The sequence below is a fragment of the Ammospiza caudacuta genome, chromosome 24 (genome assembly GCF_027887145.1).
Source record: "Ammospiza caudacuta isolate bAmmCau1 chromosome 24, bAmmCau1.pri, whole genome shotgun sequence".
Classification (NCBI taxonomy): Eukaryota; Metazoa; Chordata; class Aves; order Passeriformes; family Passerellidae; genus Ammospiza; species Ammospiza caudacuta.
Genome location: NC_080616.1, coordinates 1,872,233 through 1,892,588, shown reverse-complemented (window position 1 = coordinate 1,892,588; position 20,356 = coordinate 1,872,233). Strand labels below are relative to the sequence as shown.

At 42.0% G+C, this 20,356-nt stretch overlaps 1 protein-coding gene across 2 annotated transcripts in view; it reads right to left on the bottom strand.

Moving 5' to 3' along the window:
- CEPT1 (choline/ethanolamine phosphotransferase 1) overlaps positions 1-20,356 on the bottom strand; it is a 31,852-nt gene that overhangs the window by 8,070 nt on the left and 3,426 nt on the right. Inside the window, exons 3-5 of one of the 2 annotated variants that reach the window (XM_058819363.1) lie at positions 18,544-18,691; positions 17,347-17,488; positions 9,764-9,848 (exon numbers count right to left, since the gene is read on the bottom strand). In XM_058819363.1, coding sequence (XP_058675346.1) covers positions 9,764-9,848; positions 17,347-17,488; positions 18,544-18,691 — 375 coding nt within the window. Of the gene's footprint in view, positions 1-1,437; positions 1,523-9,763; positions 9,849-17,346; positions 17,489-18,543; positions 18,692-20,356 lie in introns of both variants that reach the window. The other variant, XM_058819362.1, reaches the window with a different exon arrangement.

The window sequence follows — 20,356 nt, the reverse complement described above, 5'->3', positions numbered from 1 at the left end:
ACTAACCAAAATAGTTTAATATTTTTGGGAGCTGCCTTAGGCAAATGCTGCTCCAACCCAGAACTTCTGATAGATTTCAAGATTTTGCTGAAAAGGGTTATTTAAAAGGCAATTTGGGAGTTATTTAAGCTATTTAATAACAAGAGATCTATTTCTAAGCTCACACAAACATTACTGAACTATGCCAGGGGTTGCGGCAGCAGCATCCCCCCCCTCCACACTTTTTTTTTAAAGTAAACTGAGAACAGGAATTGATAAATTATCTTGATAACACAGAATATTAAATTATAGCTACATCGGGATGTTGGCCACATTAATATTTCTAGATATTAATGTCACCAATAAGGTTACATGGAGCCTTATTTTTATTCTGTAATCAATCCTTCCCACCCTCATTCCCTATAGATAGTATTTGCAGTTTATAGAATTAATTAAGGGCTTTAGGGTTTTAAGCCTGAAAGCATAAGCAGCAAAATCAGGATGGCCACAATTAGCTCATTTGGGATCCTTTCCACATACTGTGGGTTCATTGCACAGAGCACATTAGAAATTTATCCATTTGGGGTGAAGCTTTTCAGGGACTTTTGACCATCTCTTGGTATTACTGAAATCAAGATTTCTTTCTCCTTAAGAACTGCATTTACCAAATACAGAGAGAAGATCAATAACCAGGAAGGAAAACTAGGAAAACCTTTCAGGAAATCAATGCTTTGGATTTTATTTCCAGTAAACTTATTTAATTTATGTATGCACATACATGCTTTTCTGTGGACAATGTCATTTTGATAGCTCAATGTGGCTTCAGTAATACTTACTATTGTATTACTATTATTATAATTATCATTATTATTAAACTGTCAGCTGACATGGCCTGGCAAGCCTATATCAACATATATATTATATATAGAAAAATACATAGACATTGATATAAATAAAAGTTCTGCAGCCAGGCTGTGCCAGCAGCTCATTTAATCAGGATCATCTTAGTTTAAAAGGAAAAACCTGACAAGGGGGAGTTGTCCCCTTACACAAATCCAGAGTCATCAGCCACATTCAGGCCTAATTATCTATTGATGACTCCCAACTACTCTCCAAGAGTTCCCCCAAATCCTTATCCCAGTTTAATATTCCTCCACTGTTTATTGAAATGAAATTCATTCAGGTTTTGGCCAGGATTTCACCAAAGGTTTAAGTTCATGCAGTGTTTGATAGCTTTTCACCAGCACACACAGGGTATAAAATAACCTTGTTTTAATGACTGTGGTACAGACAGAACCCACAGTTCATTCCATGGGATCTGAATTCAAAAACCTGTTTCCATTTATAAGGAAAAGTGAAACCTTCCTGCAGAAGTGAAACTGCCTCAAGATGTGCAGGAGTGCTTCAGTGATCACTGGATTATTAAAAAGGATAAAATAAGAACACAAGCAAAATTACCAGAGATTGCCAAAAAGGTGGTCCTCCAATCACTGCCAGTAAATGCATGATTATTATGAAGATTTGTACTTCAGTCACATCAATTCTGATTAGGTATAAAAAGCCAAAAAAAAGAAGCAAAATTATTCAAAGCAATTTCAAGTCAGTTACTTGCAAGCTCAGCAGCACAGCTCTGTCACGCACTGTATAAAGGCTGAGGAAAAGAGGAAAAACTCACCAATAATTTAGAAGGCAAAAATGTATTTAGCTTTTTTGTTCAAACTAAGAGCAATGTTGTACTATAATTTTGTTTTACTTCACAGTGCAATAACAGAAATCCATTTTATCAACCAGAAACATTGGAACTCTTCACTGCCCAGTGGCAGCTGCAGAAATAAATATTCAGTTTTAACCTTGTCCACCAAAAAAAAAAGAATTTAGTAGAGATGATAAAATTCTAAAAATGTATTTTTAACCCTTAATATATTCCCTACCCTATCTTAATATGACTATCCTCTGAATAGCATCAAGCTTTGAAAAGAAACACGAATCCCTAAAGGGTTGATGGAAATGGTGCAGTGGCAGCAAGAAGAGAAACCACTTCTGGTTCCAGCAGAGCCAGGATGTGCTGCAGGAAGAATGGGAGAAAACAGAAAATTTATGGCTTTGTTTTAAGGAGCATGTAAAAATCTTGGAGGTAGAAAGAGGGGAAAATGGGTGTACAAATGAATGCCAGAAATAGGAGTATATAGAAATACAAGTGAAATGAAGAGGATGGACTTGCTGATGTGATTGATATATATATATATATATATATATATATATATATATATATATATATATATATAGACTCCAAATCCCTTCCTGCACACACAAGCTTTACTGTGACAAAACCCTGCTGATATCACCTGCACGGGGAAGAAGCATTATGGGCTGGGCTTTCCTCTGTCTGCCTTAAATGAGCTACAAGACCATGGAATTGATTTTAGTATCAGCTTCCATAGACTTTGTTTCAGTCTGGGAGTGGATCCTCTCATTTGAGGATCTCCAGTCTGGTCAGCAGCAGAGCCACATGCACAAGGAATCATTCCAAGGCTGCACCTAAATCCCATGGTGGATATCTCCATGGCAGGGGTTGGAATGAGATGAGTTTTAAGGTCCTTCCCACCCCACTCCATTCCATGATTGCTTTGCCAATTTGCTTTCCACTACACAAACCTGGAGATGGAACATTCAGGAAGCAACCTTTGGAGCCCTCCTATATTCAATTTGCTCAATAACAATCCTGCAAGGCAATCACAATTGGCTGATGAAAAAACTGACTTCCACTGAGGAAAGAATGTTCTAAAATATCTCAGGTTTCAGTCCTGATACAAACAAATAGAGCCATTGAGATACCTTGCAAGAAAAAAAATAAAAATGCTCAGCAGAGATACACAGATCAACTGATTTAATGCAAATTACTTCCTCCCAGCCCTTGGAGTCAGCATGGAAATGTGTTCTCAGTGTGTCCAGCCAAGGAAGGACTGGAGCAACTCCATTCCAGGAGTGCAGGAATGTGTTTTAGCCCATTTCACTACTTCTGTCAATCTCCTAAAGAACAGAAAGAAACTGAGAAAGTTCACAGAAACAGTGAGTAATAAGTCACGGAGGTAACTCACAGCTTTCCTGGGATAGGAAACCAGGTTTCTTTTGGCAGCAAAAATCTTATGCACAATAAAGTCAAGTCATGTATGGAAAACCAAGTTATTCTGCCAGACAAACCTCTGCACAAGACTGAGAGCCCAACAGATACACGGGGAGCAGTGCCTGCATTGAGGTTAGGGAAACAGTTTTATCTTTACACAGCCGTGGCACAACCTTTACTCCCCTGCCCAGGGCTCTGCCCTTCCAACTCAAACAGAAACAGTATCAGACAGCCAAGGATATTTGTTAAAAGCTTGCCCCTTACTTATAGTAAGAATCTCCTACTGAAGAAAAAATATGACTTTTAACTTCAGTTCCACCTTAATATTCTGTATTTTTAATACCAAATACTCCCTTAAAACAGAAGACAAAAGCATTAAGACCTACTGAGGAGAAACTAAACACCAAACTATCACCTAAAGAAAGCATAAATTCTTAATCCCAAGGAGGAAAACGGCCTGGGAACATCCCATGCTCATTAAAACTACTGTTAGATGACTTAAAATGATAAGCTTGATACCAGTAAAGCACATGCCTGATGTTGGAATTATTCAGTGAATTTTTTTTTGCAGGATGTCAAGTGGCCTCTGGACAGAAATCTAAGAATCCAGACATCCACAGGCAGCTCCTCAAAGCTGGATCACAGCTGGGAGCACAAAGTGTGAAAAGGGGCACATTGTTCCTCTCTGGGTTCAACCTGAATTCAAGATAACTGTGCAACCACAGCATGAACCAGATCCATGATGCTGCTACATGCAGCAGTCATCCCAAGCTCCTTAAAATCCAACCACTTTCTTCCCCCAAAAACACCTGCTCAGCCCCACCTTCTCTCCTGCCATCAGCAGGGTCAGGACATTGGCTTGGCTAAAACAGTCCAACCAAAAAAGAAGAAATTCCTGTCCCAATTGCCAGCCCATCAGCTTTCCTGGTGTTTTTTGTGACCCTGGGAATGCTGGGAGCCCTGAGGAGGCAGCAGGGAAGGTCTGCTCAGCCCCTGGATCCACACAACCCAGCACTGAGCCAGTGGGACTTGGCAGCTCCAGAGAGGGGAGGAACAAAAGGAAATGGCAGACAAGTTGATTGCTACCTGCCTTCATAAAAGTCCTACACAGCTCCCTAAAATGAAAAAGAAGTGAAAGAATGCCATTTTAAACCAAAGCAACAATGGTTTTGTCAAGACAGACGTGAGCAAAGCAATATCCACACTGCCTGGAAAACATTAACACATCAGGTGATCCAGAGGACATTCTTACACCTAAATGATTAACTTCAATTTATGCATTGTATCCAGGTAAAATGAGCTAGCAATCAAAAAAATCCATAAATTGCCTAGGTCACCATAATGCTTTTAAACTGTGGTAGAGCTGGGAACTTACCCAATAAATGAGAAGGCAAAAGCAGGCCTGCAGGAAAGCACTTGCTCCACTTAGAGGGATGTTGGAACCCAGGGCACAGGGAAAATTTCTCTGCCTGTCCTGAGATGTTCTGATCCTCAGGAAAACACTGCTTTTAACCTTTGTCCTTTTAGCTTTGGAGAAAGCTTCCAAGACTTTGGGATTAATTAGAATCTATGAGTGTGTAATAGTGTGAAATAGATAGCAGTAGAGTTTATCACAGGGTGAAAAACTTAAGAGTTTTATGTTTTTAGTATGGAGGTGGATAGGATACAAGACAGAAGATTTTGGGCATTGTCTGATCTCCTTCTTGCTCTTCATCTACTCCATTTTCTACAGTGTTGAGAGCACAGAGTGATTGGTTAAAAAAAAAAACAACACAGATGCTGCATAGACAGAAAAATAATTAGTTATTGGTAGAAAGGTTGAAGTAAAGTACATTCTAAGAGTTAATTGGACAAAATAGCTTTAAAAGACCTTGAATCTGTGTGTCTTGTGCCTTTTGGTGCCTCCTCTTTGTATGCTAAGTCTGAGATATAGACAGCATGCAGAACTTTGATAAGAGAAAAATAAACAACAACCTGAAGACCAAAAAGCCAAAAGTTCCTAGCACAGAACTTTTTAGGGGTCTCCCCATCAGGGGGCCCCACAAGGGAGGTTTCTACAGAGGAAGTCTGACCAATCGCTTTCTTTTTAAGAGAAAATACATCCAACTTGCTTTAGTGGATGGGGAATTTATTCACAAAGTAGGGTGATAATGTTCCTGCTTAGGTATGACATCATTAGTACTGTACTTTATTCTACATCAAGTTCCATTGCATATTCAAGTGACTCTCCCATGGTAAACATTAGAGAAAACATAACTTTGGAGCAATGGATCATGTATCAAATCATAGTAAAAAAATAAGGGAAAAAAGGCAGAAAAGAGAGAAAGGCCATTGTTCCTCCAGACTGTCTCATTTAATTACTATAACCACATTTAATTACACAGAAGCAGGTACCACACACAGAGCTGTAAGAAAGCAAAACCATTTCAAAGCAAGAAGAAAATCAGCCAGTTCAAAGATTCTATTTTCAACTTGTGTTTGTATTTATTTACTCATTTAAATACTACAGTGGAAATCCTAAGAAAAAACAAATGGGAAAAGCAAGCAGCATGAATTCTGCAAGAGGTTCTTAAAGCCTCTGAACTGGGATATTTTTATTTTGTGGGTTATTTTCAGGCACCACTGGAGCCACACTTCCCCCCAGCCTGACAGGTTTGCTGCCTGATGTTTCCTGACAACTGAGTCATGTCAGCACTGCCCTGACTCTGTGCACATTGTGTGGAAGATCATTAAGGCCATGAAATGAAGAAAATGAAACAAACCCTTTTCCCAAGACATTCCCACACTACACAGATGGACGGAAAGTTATTGTACAAGTTCAGAGGACACAAAGAATCAAGTTCCAAAAATCTCTTCTTCAAATAAACCAGGGGCTTTTTCATCTTCTATAAAATAAACAGAAGACCCTGTATTGAGGTTTAAGATCAGCAGGAACATCCAGGCAAAGAAGAAGAACAAAGAGCTGATGCTGAAAACAGAGCAAAGAGCCCAGACTCAATATCTGACAAACTAAAATGCCCAGACAGAACATCCAGTGGCAAGGTTGGGGAAAACACTCACAATAATGCTGAGAAGTACTGATTCTGCAGCAAAGTGATGCTAGGGAAGAATAATAACCAGCAGCACTGTAGAAGGCAGGGACAGGGTCAGGCAATGTCAGCACTGCACTGGGGGTAACCACAGCCTAAAAACCAGAACACCCAAGGATTTAATTCAAATGAAGCCAGAGAAACATAGAAGTTTGAGTTTTTAAATGCACATGTCAACCCTCGCTCCCTATCTGCCTAAATTCACAAGACAGGAAAATTCCTGCAGAGTTTCCAGGGGCAGCTGCAATTCCTGTGGTGACACTGCCATCCATGGATTCTCCTGCACACACTGCAGTGTTCTCCTCTATTGATCCTCCTTTCCCTGTTGTGACAAATTGAAATGCAGATTATTTGCCTGTCTTCAAAGCTGTACAGTCTTACCAGATAAAGACAAGATCCAGAGAACCCCCAGCATGGTTTGAGTTAGAAGGAACCTCAAAGCTCATCCCATTCCACCCCTGCCATGGGCAGGGACTCCTTCCACCATCCCAGGGGGCTCCAAGCCCTGTCCAGCCTGGCCTCAGACACTTCCAGGGATGGGGCAGCTGCAGCTTCTCTGGGTAACCTGTGCCAGGGCCTCCCCACCTCACAGGGAGGAATTCCTTCCCACTATCCCATCTATCCTTGCTCTCTGGCAGTTTGAAGCCATTCTGCCTTGTCCTGGCACTCCATCCCTTGTCCAAAGTCCCTTACCAGCTCTTCAGGCACAAGAAAAGGCTCAAAGGTCTCCCTGGATTCTTCCCTTTTACAGGCTGAACATCCCTAGCTCTCCCATCCTTTCCTCTTAGGAGGTTTCCATCCCTCTAATCACTTCTGTGACCAAATATTGTTAGGAACAGTATTATTTTAACATTTTGTTTTCTATAAAATGATGAGCAGTCTCCAGATTGAATCATCCTCAAGACCTTTATTTGCAATTCCTCTATATTGTTGTGCTAAACTGTATTAAAACAGCCCAATTCTGGTCTTTGAAAAATCACCAAGGCAAAATGTTCCAAACCAAAGTCACATTGCATCAGTACAAGAACTGCTGGGTGACACTGCAGAGCTGCAGGGAGAGGGAGGCAGGGCTGAAATTCTGGCACTTCAAGTGTGAATGTGGGGAATAATGGACTAAACCGATTTTGATTCCCAAAATATTTTTATTTTCCAGCTTTTTAAGCCTTCAGGTTATTCTAATTAATTTCCCATTGGTTACAGGGATAAGTAAACTTCATTAACAATAACATTAACAATATTTTCCCCTCCTTGGTGAACATAAAACTTTCCTGTCCAGTCAAGTACAAGGTTTAGCTGTGCTGCAAGAATTTGAAGCTACTCACTTCATACTGTCCCAGCACCTGTATAATTTTCAAGACAAGTTTATATTCTTGTATTTTCTCAGTACAAATGTTTGTCACATGAAACAGCCAGAGTATGAATACACATTTTCTGTAGCTTAACCATCTGAGATGTGCAATACTGAGCTTAAAAATCTGTTCTGCCTGACATCTGAGTGTGTAAATAAGTCAGTGAAGCTTGGTGTGTCTGAGTAAACCACTTGGAAGCAGCAGCATCTTTAGTTATGAGTTAAGACTAAAACTAAAGATGCCAGAAGGCATCTGAAATTACTCATGAAAGAATTTAAATAGATTTAAAAGTCTATCCTGTAACTCAGTGCCTAAAACTGGGTTAAAATAAGTGTGTGAGGAGACCTGTCAAAGGCAACACCTGGGGTTCAGTCTCAGGAGCCAGTGACAGGAGCCTGAGGGACAGGAAAAGGGGGAAGTGCTTTCCCAGTTCCAGAGGGCAGGGACAGATGAGACATTGGGAAGAAGTTCCTCCTTGTGCAGGTGGTGAGGCTCTGGCCCAGGCAGCCCAGAGCAGCTGTGGCTGCCCCTGGATCCCTGGCAGTGTCCAAGGCCAGGCTGGACAGGGCTTGGAGCACCCTGGGATGGTGGAAGGTGTCCCTGCCCATGGCAGGGTGGGATGGGATGAGCTTTAAGGACCCTCTAAACCAAACCAGTGTGGGATTCTGTGAAAATGCCCTGCCTGGCCCATCCCCTCACAGCCTACTCCCCAGCTGGCTGTAAACCAGGATCACCAACATCTCCTGGAATGGCAAAGACCTCCTTTGCAGGGGGTAGAGATGGACATCCTCAGCAGCTCCAGGTCCTCTGCACCTGCCCTTCCTCTCTCTTCCACCCCATGGTAAACTGTCCTACTCCAGTTCAAACAATTTCCTTTCATCACCCAATCTGAGTTATTTCCACCCCACAATCATCACACCAGGGAATGATTTCAGACACTCAGATTCTCTGAGTGTTTCAGAACTATGTGATTTTATAATTTTTTCTGCCCTAAGTGACTCCTTGGTCAGTTGATATTACAGGCTAAAATCTTGATTTAACCTCTCCCCTCCTTTGCATTACTGTTTGCTAAATTACCACTTCCTGACACTATTTCCAGCCTTTCAGAGATTATGAACAAAGTATTTTAAAAATTAAGTTACTGCTGTTACCTGACTACCTTTAGAGCCACCCAGCTCTAAAGGTCAGCTGGAGACACATCAGGATTTACCAGATTGCTGATGGTGCTGCACCTAAAGCAGAGCCAGTAATTCATCTTCCTAAATAACCTCCTGGAAGCAGAGATTTTGCTGAGCTACTACATGAAAAAAACAAAAGAACTATTAGAAAATAATTAGCATCCACAAAGGTTTAACAGGCTGTGCAAACCAACCATCAAAAAATAACCTCACTTTTGTTTAACATCTGATGCAGTTTTAAGAAAGAGATAAAAAACCTATTCTTATATCCTCAAATATTTCAAGGAAAAGTCCAGACTAAAAATGCATCAACAATAATCATAATCTATGATATATTTCAAGGAATCCACTTGTAATGATAACATTTTATTGGGAGGGGACCTAACCCACATACCATGTATTAGCAAAAAAACAAAAAAAAAAAAAGGAGAAAGAGGTGAAATAAGGAAGAGAAAGTCTTTAAGGCTAGCAAACTAGAGGGGAAAAGGACTTATTTAGCACAGACATAAGGAAAAGCATTTTAAAAATAAAGACAAGCTGGAAAGGAAGTTACTTCTTCATGAAGCTACAAGCACAGGGATCAAGCTGCACAGCTTAAACCAGACATTTTTAACCAGACTTTTTAAGTTATTACACAAGACACAGTTCCCTGAAAGAGCCAAGAAATTCTCCTTTTTTTGGTGGAAAGGTATTGAAATGGCAGCAACAAAATAAGTTTTAAAAAAGTAGTTCCAACAATATTCTACACCCACACTTAGAGCTGCTTCCACAGCCCTGCTTGGCTTTTAGGCGAAGCCAAAATCATGATAAAAAGAAAAGTTTAAATCAAACTTTTGTTGAACAGGCAGGTTTTGCTTTGGTTTTAAACAAAATGAGACGCTTTCAAAAAATTTGTTTCCAGTTAAATCAAATTTTTCCTACTCATTGAAATCTTTTTCCTCCTTGAGGAAGCACGAACACGCTGCAGAGGCTGCCTTGCCCAGAGCAGTGCATGACAGAGGTGCTGCCCTGGCCCGAGCAGGCGCTGCCCAGCGAGGGCTTTACCGTGAAATTCCAGAACGAGGGCCCCAGCACGCCCGTGAGGAGCTGGATGGCCACAGTGCAGAGCATGGACTCTGTCACATCAAATCTACATGTGAGGGAGAGAAACAGTTCAGAGCTCTGTCCTGAGCACTCCTCTGAAGGGGAAGGAACCATTAAACATCTTCAGTCAGGATAAAGGAAAAAATCTAGGATGGGGATGACTCAAAGGGCAATTCAGGGGAGGGATTAACAATCACAAAACCCAGGGGTATTAATGAATTAACAAAACCATTCTAACGCACAGAGTATTTTACACACTTAAATCTTCATTCAGAACTTCTGCAGTTTACAGTTTTACCGTATCACTCCAACACATGAGAAAAAACAATCATTCTGTGTGTGCATGAGGGAATAAATGAAATTCCTTGCTCTGAGTCATGGTGAATAAAACCCATAACCAAGCACAATCCACAACTCTCATCTCCTGACCTCATGCTCGTGTCTGCAAACAACACTGAATATATGAATTCTTTAGCTGAAGTTGCTCCTGCATGTTTCAGTGGAGCAGAAATGCAGATTGTATTTCAGTTTGACACCTCTGAGGAAAAGGAAGAAGTTTCACCTCCCTCCTCATGCAGCTTCTTGTCAAATAATGCTCCAAGAAGTGAGCTCTGGACCCCTGCTCAGGGGTAATGACACTCCATTCTGTATCTATTTATTTCTCACCCCTGACAGAAAGGGATAAAATTATGCTGGAGCCAACAGAGCCACGGAAACCACCCTTTCTCCTAATACAGCGCCATAAATCTGCATTTTATCGTAACAAAAAGATTTTTAAATGGGATCAAATTTAAAATTCAAACCATCTAGTTTAAAAAGAAAATAACTCAGCAGCAGCAGCAGGGTCAGCCAGAACACAGCTCCTGTTTATGGCTGTGCTTATCAGAGTGTGCTGGAACAGACACCCACCATGCCAAGGGATTTCAAATGGGCAGCACAGAAAGGTCATTGTGGCCCCACTGCAGGGCTCAGGTGCAGTGATGATATGCAGACACCAGGCCTGAGGAGAGGGTCCACTAAAGTTCAGCCTGATAAGCATTTTCAGTTTAATTATCACAGTACATAACACAGTAAATAGCTAGCAGAAGTAATAGTTGGTATTTTAGGGAATGCAGGAAGGGAAAGCCCCATGCCCAAACCCCACAGCTACTTTGGTGCTTCACAACAGCTGCAGTTTCTAGTCCTTTTTTCCTATGTTATTTTAGGTGATATTTGGAATTCAGACATGGACCTGTCTTTTAAACATCACCTGGCAAGTTCAAGAAGGGGCATTGACCTTGGCATGTGCTTCACTCCACAGAGATACTGGCACTGACAATCCCTGGGCCTGCTCTGTTGGGAACCCTGTCAGGCTCCTGAGTCTGGAGCCAATTAACACACAGGGGATTAGTGCTGCATCCAGAATATTCCCTTGTCAGTGCTAATTTACTGAGTGTATTTCATGGGCAATTCTTAAAATGCTCTGTTTGACTAAACAAATCATTAGACAATTCAAGAGCCACCACTGGCTCAGGGCTCAGAGACAGCTGCAGTCAGTCCCCTCCTTGTGCTAACAGGGAACACAAACTGAATTCAAATGGAGAAATGCCCTGAGAAAATGAGCCAATGACAACAGGAAACAGACACTTACACTGGGGACAGCCCTGAAATCAAGTCAATCTCCAGACACAAGGCTGATCTAATACAGCTTTTTAAGGCTGTGTAAAACTACGGTGGAGGTTTATGCATCATCCTCCTCCTCTTCTCCCAACACACAAAACTCCATGAAAAAGTCCCAAATCACAGCAGACAAGAAAAACCCTCCTGCCTCAACAGAAAACAGAAGTTACGGGCCTGGAAAACTTACAGGGATCCATCTACCAGTTAATTCTCTGGTCTGGAAAATGATGGTTCTTCCATCTGTCTTGTCCATATCTACTGAGCGTGCAAGTGGGATTACTAAGGCTGAGCAATGAACTGGGAATCTGAGCAGGAGACAAAGGACTGTTTTCTTAGGGGAACCACAGCAGCAAGAAAAGAATGTTCAACATCAGAACACAAGAGAAAGAAAGGCTGAGAGTCACATGCCAGAAGTGCAAACACTTCGTTATAAAGTTACTAGAGTTTTATCCTAACTCATTCCAATCCAGCAGTTTCACTTGGATGCCATAAAATACAACAGTGTGAATACAGCAAACTGTATAGAAAAGATGAGAACATGAAGTAGAATTATTTCCAGCACCAGGAAATTCATGTTAAGGAAAAAATAATATTAAAAATTAAAGGAAAAATAATTTAAAATAAGCCCCCTTCCTTGTTATTATACGTATCAATATGCAAATTTTTCCTTCTGTTGCTCACAGAGGTACACAGAAGTTGCATGGGTAGGCAATAGCCATATGCTTGTTATGTTGCAGTTCATTATTTCACAGGAAAGTGAGAACTCCAACAATTTATCAGAACAATCAGGAGCAGCATCTCCACACATGACCAATGGGATTGTGGCTGAAAATGCTGTTTAAGGACTTGTGGGAGGAAGAGGAGGAGGATGTGGAAACCACCCCCCACCTTTTCTGTGAGCCCTCACCAGCTGCAGTTTCTGTGACGCTGCCAGTGCAACTGAGGGAGCAGGAGGTGCAGGTTACCAACACCAAACTTCACACCCACCACAAAGACACTTCAACACATCCTGCCTGCAAGTACAGAGAACCCAACATCCCCTGACATCAACAGAGCCTCTACTTAGCCTCAGACTCTCCTCTGTAAACAACCTGCGTATACAAGTTCTCCAAGAAGTGTTGGAAAGTTTTAAGCTCTACAATCATAGGAATGATTGCCTTATCTCAGAGTGGAGATGCTGAGGCTGTTCCCAGGAGCAAGAACTCAGTGTGCTAAAGTCTGACTTGGAAGGCTTCCATCCCTGTATGTCAGTATTTGGTGTGTGCTGTCTATGCAAGATAGAACATCAACTCCTCCTCTGCTGAGGCTGAAGAGGAAGGTTGGGTTAGCTTTCTGAAATCCCCCATTTCCTCACCTCACCTTTAGACCTTACTGGCAGCAGTGGTGATAGGACTCAGGTGAACCAACCCATTATCCCACAGGCTCTTGGGCCAGGACAGCTGCTCCAGAGTCACTGAACAGGAATGTTTCAGGCAGCAGCCTGAATTATTTTGCTTTCTCTGGGGGTTATTATTCAAACAGCAGTGTAACCATGTTTGACTTTTCAGTTATATGAAAGGTGGTAAAAACTGATTCTTCATCTCTTATTTATGATATTCTTTTGTGAAGCCTCCTTGGAAACTAATTTCCATCTCATTGCGTCTATATTTACCCACATATATACACAGCTATAATTCCTACCATCACAACTTATGGTATTTTAATTAAAAAAGGTTGTAATAAACCAGAAAATGCAATAATTTGTAGGAGAAATGCTGGAGACCATGGTACAGCCCTCATGTCTCTGGATAGACCCTTGAGTGTTCAGTGCCCACTAGGTTATTTCAATATGATTCAGCACCTCCAGCACTTCCATCATGAACAAATGCACCAGGACTTTACCTGAGCAGTTTGTGTCTCATGTCTCTCAAGAGACATCCAGGTTGGACAAGGGGGAATGGCTTCCCACTGCCAAAGGGCAGGGTTAGATGGGATATTGAGAAGAAATTCTTCCCTGTGAGGGTGTTAAGGCCCTGGCACAGAATGCCCAGAGAAGCTGCAGCTGTCCCATGCCTGGAAGCATCCAAGGCCAGGTTGGACAGGGCTTAGAGCAACCTGGGATAGTGGAAGGTGTCCCTGGCCATGGCAGGGGGCAGAACTGGATGAGTTTAATGTCCCTTCCCATTCAAACCAATTCCATGGTTCTGTGATTCCAAGCTGTGCTGCAAAATCCAGCTCTGACAGGGATAGATAGCCCCTGCATGTGGGACAGCCCCTGCAGTCAGGCTGTGCTCTGACCCTGAGCAGCTGGAACATCCTGAGCCTGCACACACTTGCTTCTCCTCCTACACTTCCTGCAGGGACCAGGACCACTACTGAATCCAAGTGAGATAACGCTGGACTGGGGAAGAACCAGGTGATCACATCTGGGCTCCAGATAACATCGGAAAAATCCTTTCAGGATTTGTACTCCCTAATGATCTGTTTTCTGCAGCATGTTCCTGAAGCACCTCTCATCTGCTTCCACAAGGACACATGGAAGTCCATTGCAGCTTGGCAGTTTGATTTCTGGGATATGCAGGAAAAAATTCTCTGTTTCCAAAGCAGAGGAGCCCCTGTGATGGCACAGCTGCCCCAATACATGACTCAGCTCATCCCCTGCTGCAGCACAGCAAACCCACAACCCAGACAAACCAGTTCCTGGGCTGGAAACCAGGTCAGGAGAACAAAGTCATTATTTGGGCTGCTTCAATACTAAGTCTCTCTGCCATTCAAAATCACCTTTCTCTTTTTCAAATGTGCTGAGTACTCCTGTTTTCCATAAGATCATTCCCAGATCAGGTGTTTTAAGTAAAACTTCTGCATTTAACTCTATCCCTGCTGTTTCCTGCTGCCTTTGCACTGCTGATATTGTTACAGTGACTTTCCTGGAGCCTGCCCTACTTGCCTTGAGACAGTTCCTGCTTCCTGCTGGGGAATTTTTAAGCAATACTGACCTCTAGCTATTTGAGCTGTTCAATCAACACCAATTGCTTTTTGAAGAGTGGTGGTTGCCAGGATCATAATTAATGGAATTATGTGATCAATTGAAGACGGAGACAGATCATAGAACTTTACTGACTCAACTGATTATTCTAAATCCTGGAGTAGCACAGGGACATCCCCCACAGCTGTCAGGCAGAAGATGAAGAACCTACACAGCTGATGGATTCAGTAATTGGGCCCAGCTGAACAAAGTTTTCCTCGTCCACCTGCAGAATCTGTAGGAACCTCACAGAATGGATCCCATTTCCTCCTCCCTCAGGGGAACTGATCCTGCCCTGCAATCTGACAGGCTCTGCTCAGCTTCAGGGACTTGCAAAGGTTGGCGCAGTGACACCAAAGAGAATCATGGAATTGTTAAGGTTGGAAAAGCCCTCCAGGATCAACGAGCCCAGCCTGATGGATCCCCACCTTGTCACCAGCCCTGAGCACCACATCCAGCTGTTCCTTGGGCAGGGATGGGGACACCAGACCTCCCTGGGCAGCCCCTTCCAATGCCTGACCACCCCTCCCTAGGAAGAAATTCCTCCTGATGTCCAACCTGGCCCTTCCCTCTCGTCCTGTCCTTTGGTCCCTGGGAGCAGAGCCTGACCCTGTCCTAGCGGCCCCCTCCTGCCAGGAGTTGTGCAGAGCCACAAGGCCCCCCCTGAGCCTCTTTTTCTCCAGGCTGAGCCCCTTTCCCAGCTCCCTCAGCTGCTCCTGGAGCTGCAATCCCTTCCCCATACACAAACCACACGCTGTTCCACGAGCACACACTTTGTTTGACACACTAATTTCCCTGGTTTTTTTTTAAGATGGACTTTTCCAGCAAGACAGGCTGATTTTATTACTCAACACTTTAGGCCTGTGTGGAAGGAGGGAAATACAATCTCTCCCTTTAGCACCCTCTGCTCTTCTCCAAGCCATTTCATTATCGAGCTCTCTCTGCACTGAAATACAATTTCTTGGACATACCACAAATAGAGTAAGTGATAACCAGCTGTCTACTCTTTCCTGCTGCTTCGGAATTCAGTCAAGTCAAAACCACTGTCACATTCCCTAAAACAGCACTACCACACCCTCTCTCTGAGAGTAACAACATGGGATACAGACAGGAAAAAGCTCCTGTGCACAAGGATCTTTTTGGCTCCTTTCTACAGCTGTCTCTGAGCCCACTTATTCAGGATTAAGGATATCTAAGTGTGTGCACTGCAGTGAATCTGAAAGAGTTGATAAAATACTGTTTTTTCGGTTTTAGATTAGTGAAATGAAAGCTTCATTAAAAAGTGTCAAACAGTGAGAATCTGTTAACTGGATAAATAGTCTCATGGTTTAGGCATTAAAGTGAACATCAGCTTATGACAGTCTATTAACCTTGTGACAGAGGGCAAAAAAGGAACAAATATGTTTACTACATAGTGCTGTGCTATCTAAATTAATGCTACAAACATTTAGGTGCTTATTGCCTTGTATGAATTAGCTGCATATTAATGGCCACCACATTCTTATATTATTATAAGGCCAGGCAGAAAAATCAAATTTGCTGAAAAATGCCTCCAACATACAGACTCCTCACAAAGGAATGTCCCAGTCAGCACCAGCACTGACCCAAACACTTCTCTGCAGCACAGCAGCAGTTTGGGGAGGCTGATACTTCTATCTGTAAAGTCAAGCAGATGCCAAGGTCAGGCTTTTGTGTTCTTTGATCAATATCCAGAAATCTTTGATTATCAGGGCCCTGTAAAGTTTGAAGGGAGCTAAAAGCATTCAGACTTCTGGTACAACATGAAAGTGATACTCCTAAAACAGGAAAGTATTTGAACCACATGTCTTATTTTAAAGATTTAAGTACCAGAATGGGATAGTTTCAGTCAATATGCTTTAGTGTAGCCAGAGTTGGAAGAGAAGCCTAGATATTCTTCTTTTCTTCCTCTAATAGACATTTCAAACTGATCCAACATCTTAAATTTTTAAGCAGAAACACGTAAGTTTCTCAAGAGCATCTGCATTATTGAAACAGTATCCTGCCAATAAAAGCTGTCATATACAGGAGACTCACATTTATACTGTTTTAGCCTATAAACTAGCAATTATAGACCATAAATAACAGTCTAGTAGACATGTGTATGTAGTTGTTCTAGAATTGTTTCAAAATCCCACAAACTAAGGGCAAACTTCAGTTTCCAGATGCAAAAACAAATTCTCCAGTACATTTATTAGAAATGTGTTTGTTTACTCTGCAAACACAGAATAAATTCTCAACATAGAATACATTTATTTCCTTATTAAGGTTAGAGAATCCCATAGCTCACCAAGCCCTTGTGTTGCACCTCCCACCCAGCCTCCTCCAGCAGAAAACAGGATTTCTGCTCCTGACCTTCTTGGCATTGCAATTTTGGTTCCATTTATTGACAGAACCATGATCTGCACTAACCAAAAGGGATTCTTGAACTCTAAATTGGAGGCACAAGGGCAATTAATACAGTATATTTTAAGGGTTATGGTTAATATTAACAAATAACTGCACATCACAATCAAGCAGTATCAAGACAGAGTTTAATGAATGCTAAAGCCAGACTGCCACCATCTGACCAAAGCATTCCAGTCTTAGGATAAAACAGCAGGTACTTTCCATTACTTATTTAGCTTTACATCACAACAAAAGCTCTAATTAACTAACTGGCCAAAATTATATTTCTACCACTCCTAACACAAGCTAAGGGACATTCACTATTAATTACAGATCCAACACCTGCCAAAAGCTCTAAGGGTGTCACTATGGATAAAAACAATTTGCTACTGCTCTGAGAAGCTGCACTATGGGCACACAAGGTGCAGTTCAGGAGAACAGGGTGCATTTCCCTTTCTCTCAGCCAGGTACTTACATGCCAAAGCGCAGCGTCCCCGAGACGTACGTCTGCCAGTGCGCGCAGTAAAACATGAACGTCCCAGCAAAACAACAAAAGAACATCCAGTCAGGGTTGGTGCCCAGCTGCACAGCAATACAAGTTCCCAAAACCACAAAGACTGCAGGAGAAAATCAGTCACAGAGTGAAAAGGGTGGATGTGTGTAAGCATCCTCACCAGAAGCAAAGCTAACAACAGGGCCCAGAGGAGGGACAGTGGGAAGGTTTATCCTGGCACGGTTATTTCATAGGTATAATGCTTCCACTTACAAATATACAGGCTGCACAACACATTTCAATCCATATCAGTTACCAGAAGTCATCAATATTAAGGGTTTCTAAGTCTCCTACATTTTTATTCCTTGTGATGCCTAATGTCATTAAGGGACTCAAGTAATTCCTGCAGCTGCAGCCTGCAACAAGTTTTGGGGTTTTCTCCTGCGTTTGCCAGATATTTTTCTCTGTCTTCCGAATTTCTCTGATGGCATTAAGAAAATCAAAGGTCTGGATACATTCAGGATGAGTAACATATCTAAGCTTTCCCCTCCACCCTTTCCATATACAACTCTGATAAAGAATTCATAAAATTTAAAGCCTAAGACCTTTAGAGCTTAAGGAACCCAAAACATCCAATCAGGAGCTGGACTCAGTCTTGTGGGACCCTTTCAACTCAAGATATTCTATGATTTTACAATTTTTTTTGCAATGGGGTTAAACTTCAGACTGGTTCAATGAACTCCACCTACCCAGGAAATTACCTACATGATTCAAATCCTAAACTCTGACTTGTAGAGTCCCACTGCTTAGGCTTAGACCTGTCTTGGTATCACTCTGTATCAAGTCAATATGAAATAATATAGCAGAGTATTATGACAATTTCTTACAGAAAATACTTCAGAACCAAGACTCTGCTAAAGCATCATATAGAAGTGCTGGCTCAGGTTGAATTAGTCACATGCTTAGTTTTGTTTTCAATGTAATACAAGAGAAGACATTCAGCTGATCCAGAGCACTGTTCTATGGAAAGAAAGGTGACTTTCTTGGTTGAAATTGATACACTCAACACTATCAGTTGTCCTTTCTTCAGTAAAGAAGCTTTTTTTATTGTATTGCAGATTTGATCCCTGAAACAGAGCAATTTAATCCTCCTACTTCAATTAAAAATGACAACAATACCTGTGGACAATGAATCACAGCCATGATCAAAAAGCTCTCCTAACGGAGTGCTGCTGTTTGTCCTTCTTGCTTGTTTTCCATCTATAGCATCCAGGGACTGGTAGATGAAAAGGCCACAAGCACAAGCAATGTATGCCCAGGGAGGTGCCTAAGAGAGAAAGGCAATCACAATAAGGTTTAAAATAGATAAAATTCTCTTTAAGAAAGCCTGCAGCTGTCCCACAGCCTGACAAAACAGTTTTCCCTTTGCACATACATCCTCCTCCTCACCCAGGGACCTTTCAGCATCTGGTCCTTGCAAGGACAGACAGAATGGTTGTTACATGTGGAATGTAAATAAACCAGTGACAGATTAATAGCTGCAGCCCCTGCTCTGAAGTAGGAAGTTGCACCGTACAGCTGGAAAAATTGTAATACTACATTTTCAAAGCAGTGCATAACAAAGTTACATTAAATATATGCAAGTTGTCACTGTGACTTCAGAAACTTGGGAACTTTTAGCCCCCAGCTTTGTCACAAACACTTCAACAGTGTTCATCTTCACCAGTCCACCACCATTTGAGAGCTGTGTCACTACCAGTGCCCAGACTGAGTCCAAGAGCATTTCTGGAGCTCTGCAGCACAGCCCCTCCACCACCAAGTGTCCCCTCCAGTACGAGGCACCAGCAGCTTTGCCAAATCTACATTAAGAACCTTTAATGGTCACATCCATGAAAATGATTTCTACTCAGACAGAAACACAAACAATGCCAAAGCCCTGCTGGAGCAAAGAATACAATCCAGGCTTTTTTATGCTTTCTGAAGCATAAACCATTAAGAACACAAAAGCGAGGGAGGTGCCATTACTCCATCTGCGTTTACACATCCATAAATCAGATATTACTGGCTATTTTGCAATCTTCACATCTGACACACTTTACAGAAGTGAGCATTTACAAGCACCTTTATTTTACAGACCACACCAAGAAAACCATGACTAATTTGTAGCACATCAATTTCAATGCATTTCCTTCTACAATTTGCATTGCTCCTGCCATTTACCAAAACAGTTCATTCTGCCCCAAAAGCTGCTGCTGTGATGTGCTTTCAGTACTGTCTGCACAAACAGCACAAGGTGAGAAAGGGGAAATGTGTCACCCAAGAGCAGAGCACCACATTTAGCCAAGGTTCTGATGCCACACAACTCCCTCTCATTTTTATCTCTCATGTAAAGATTTAATCTGCCATGTTTTAAGTTAAATGGCTTCACCCTGAAGGTTCCTCTATAAACTTAAAAATCAATCTGCTGGCTCTCCTTTCTTAAAAGCTCCTTTCATGAGCAGTGTAGGTGTTTCCACTTAGACCTATTTATATCCAAGTAAGATTTCACAGCTCTCTCCTTATCCAGATAATTTTTCCTTTTTTTTTTTTTTAACTCAGGTATCATTCCATCAGTCAGCACTTTTCCAGCTGGGTCCTCCCAGCTAAGCAGGAAGTATTTGTATCTCCTTTACTCTCTGGTTGCACGAGGCCCTGAGTGACAGCCAACTGCCCTGGCTGCACCTTTCAGCAACAGGAAGGGAGGAGTCACCCTTGAAAAAAAGCAGAACTAAGGCTGAGCTACAAGGAGGAGAAAATCTACATCAGAAATCAGTAGTGGTTTGGGGGGAGGAGGAGAAATTCTGCTCCTGGAGTTTCAGAGCCCCATTATCTTCCCCACACAGCTTCTTGACATTTAAAAAGCACCTCCCTAGTCATGCTGTGCCATGTGGCAAATCTGATCAGGTCAAAGCTGCCTCAGCACTAAGTTATTTTTCAGTTCAAGTGAGGAAAA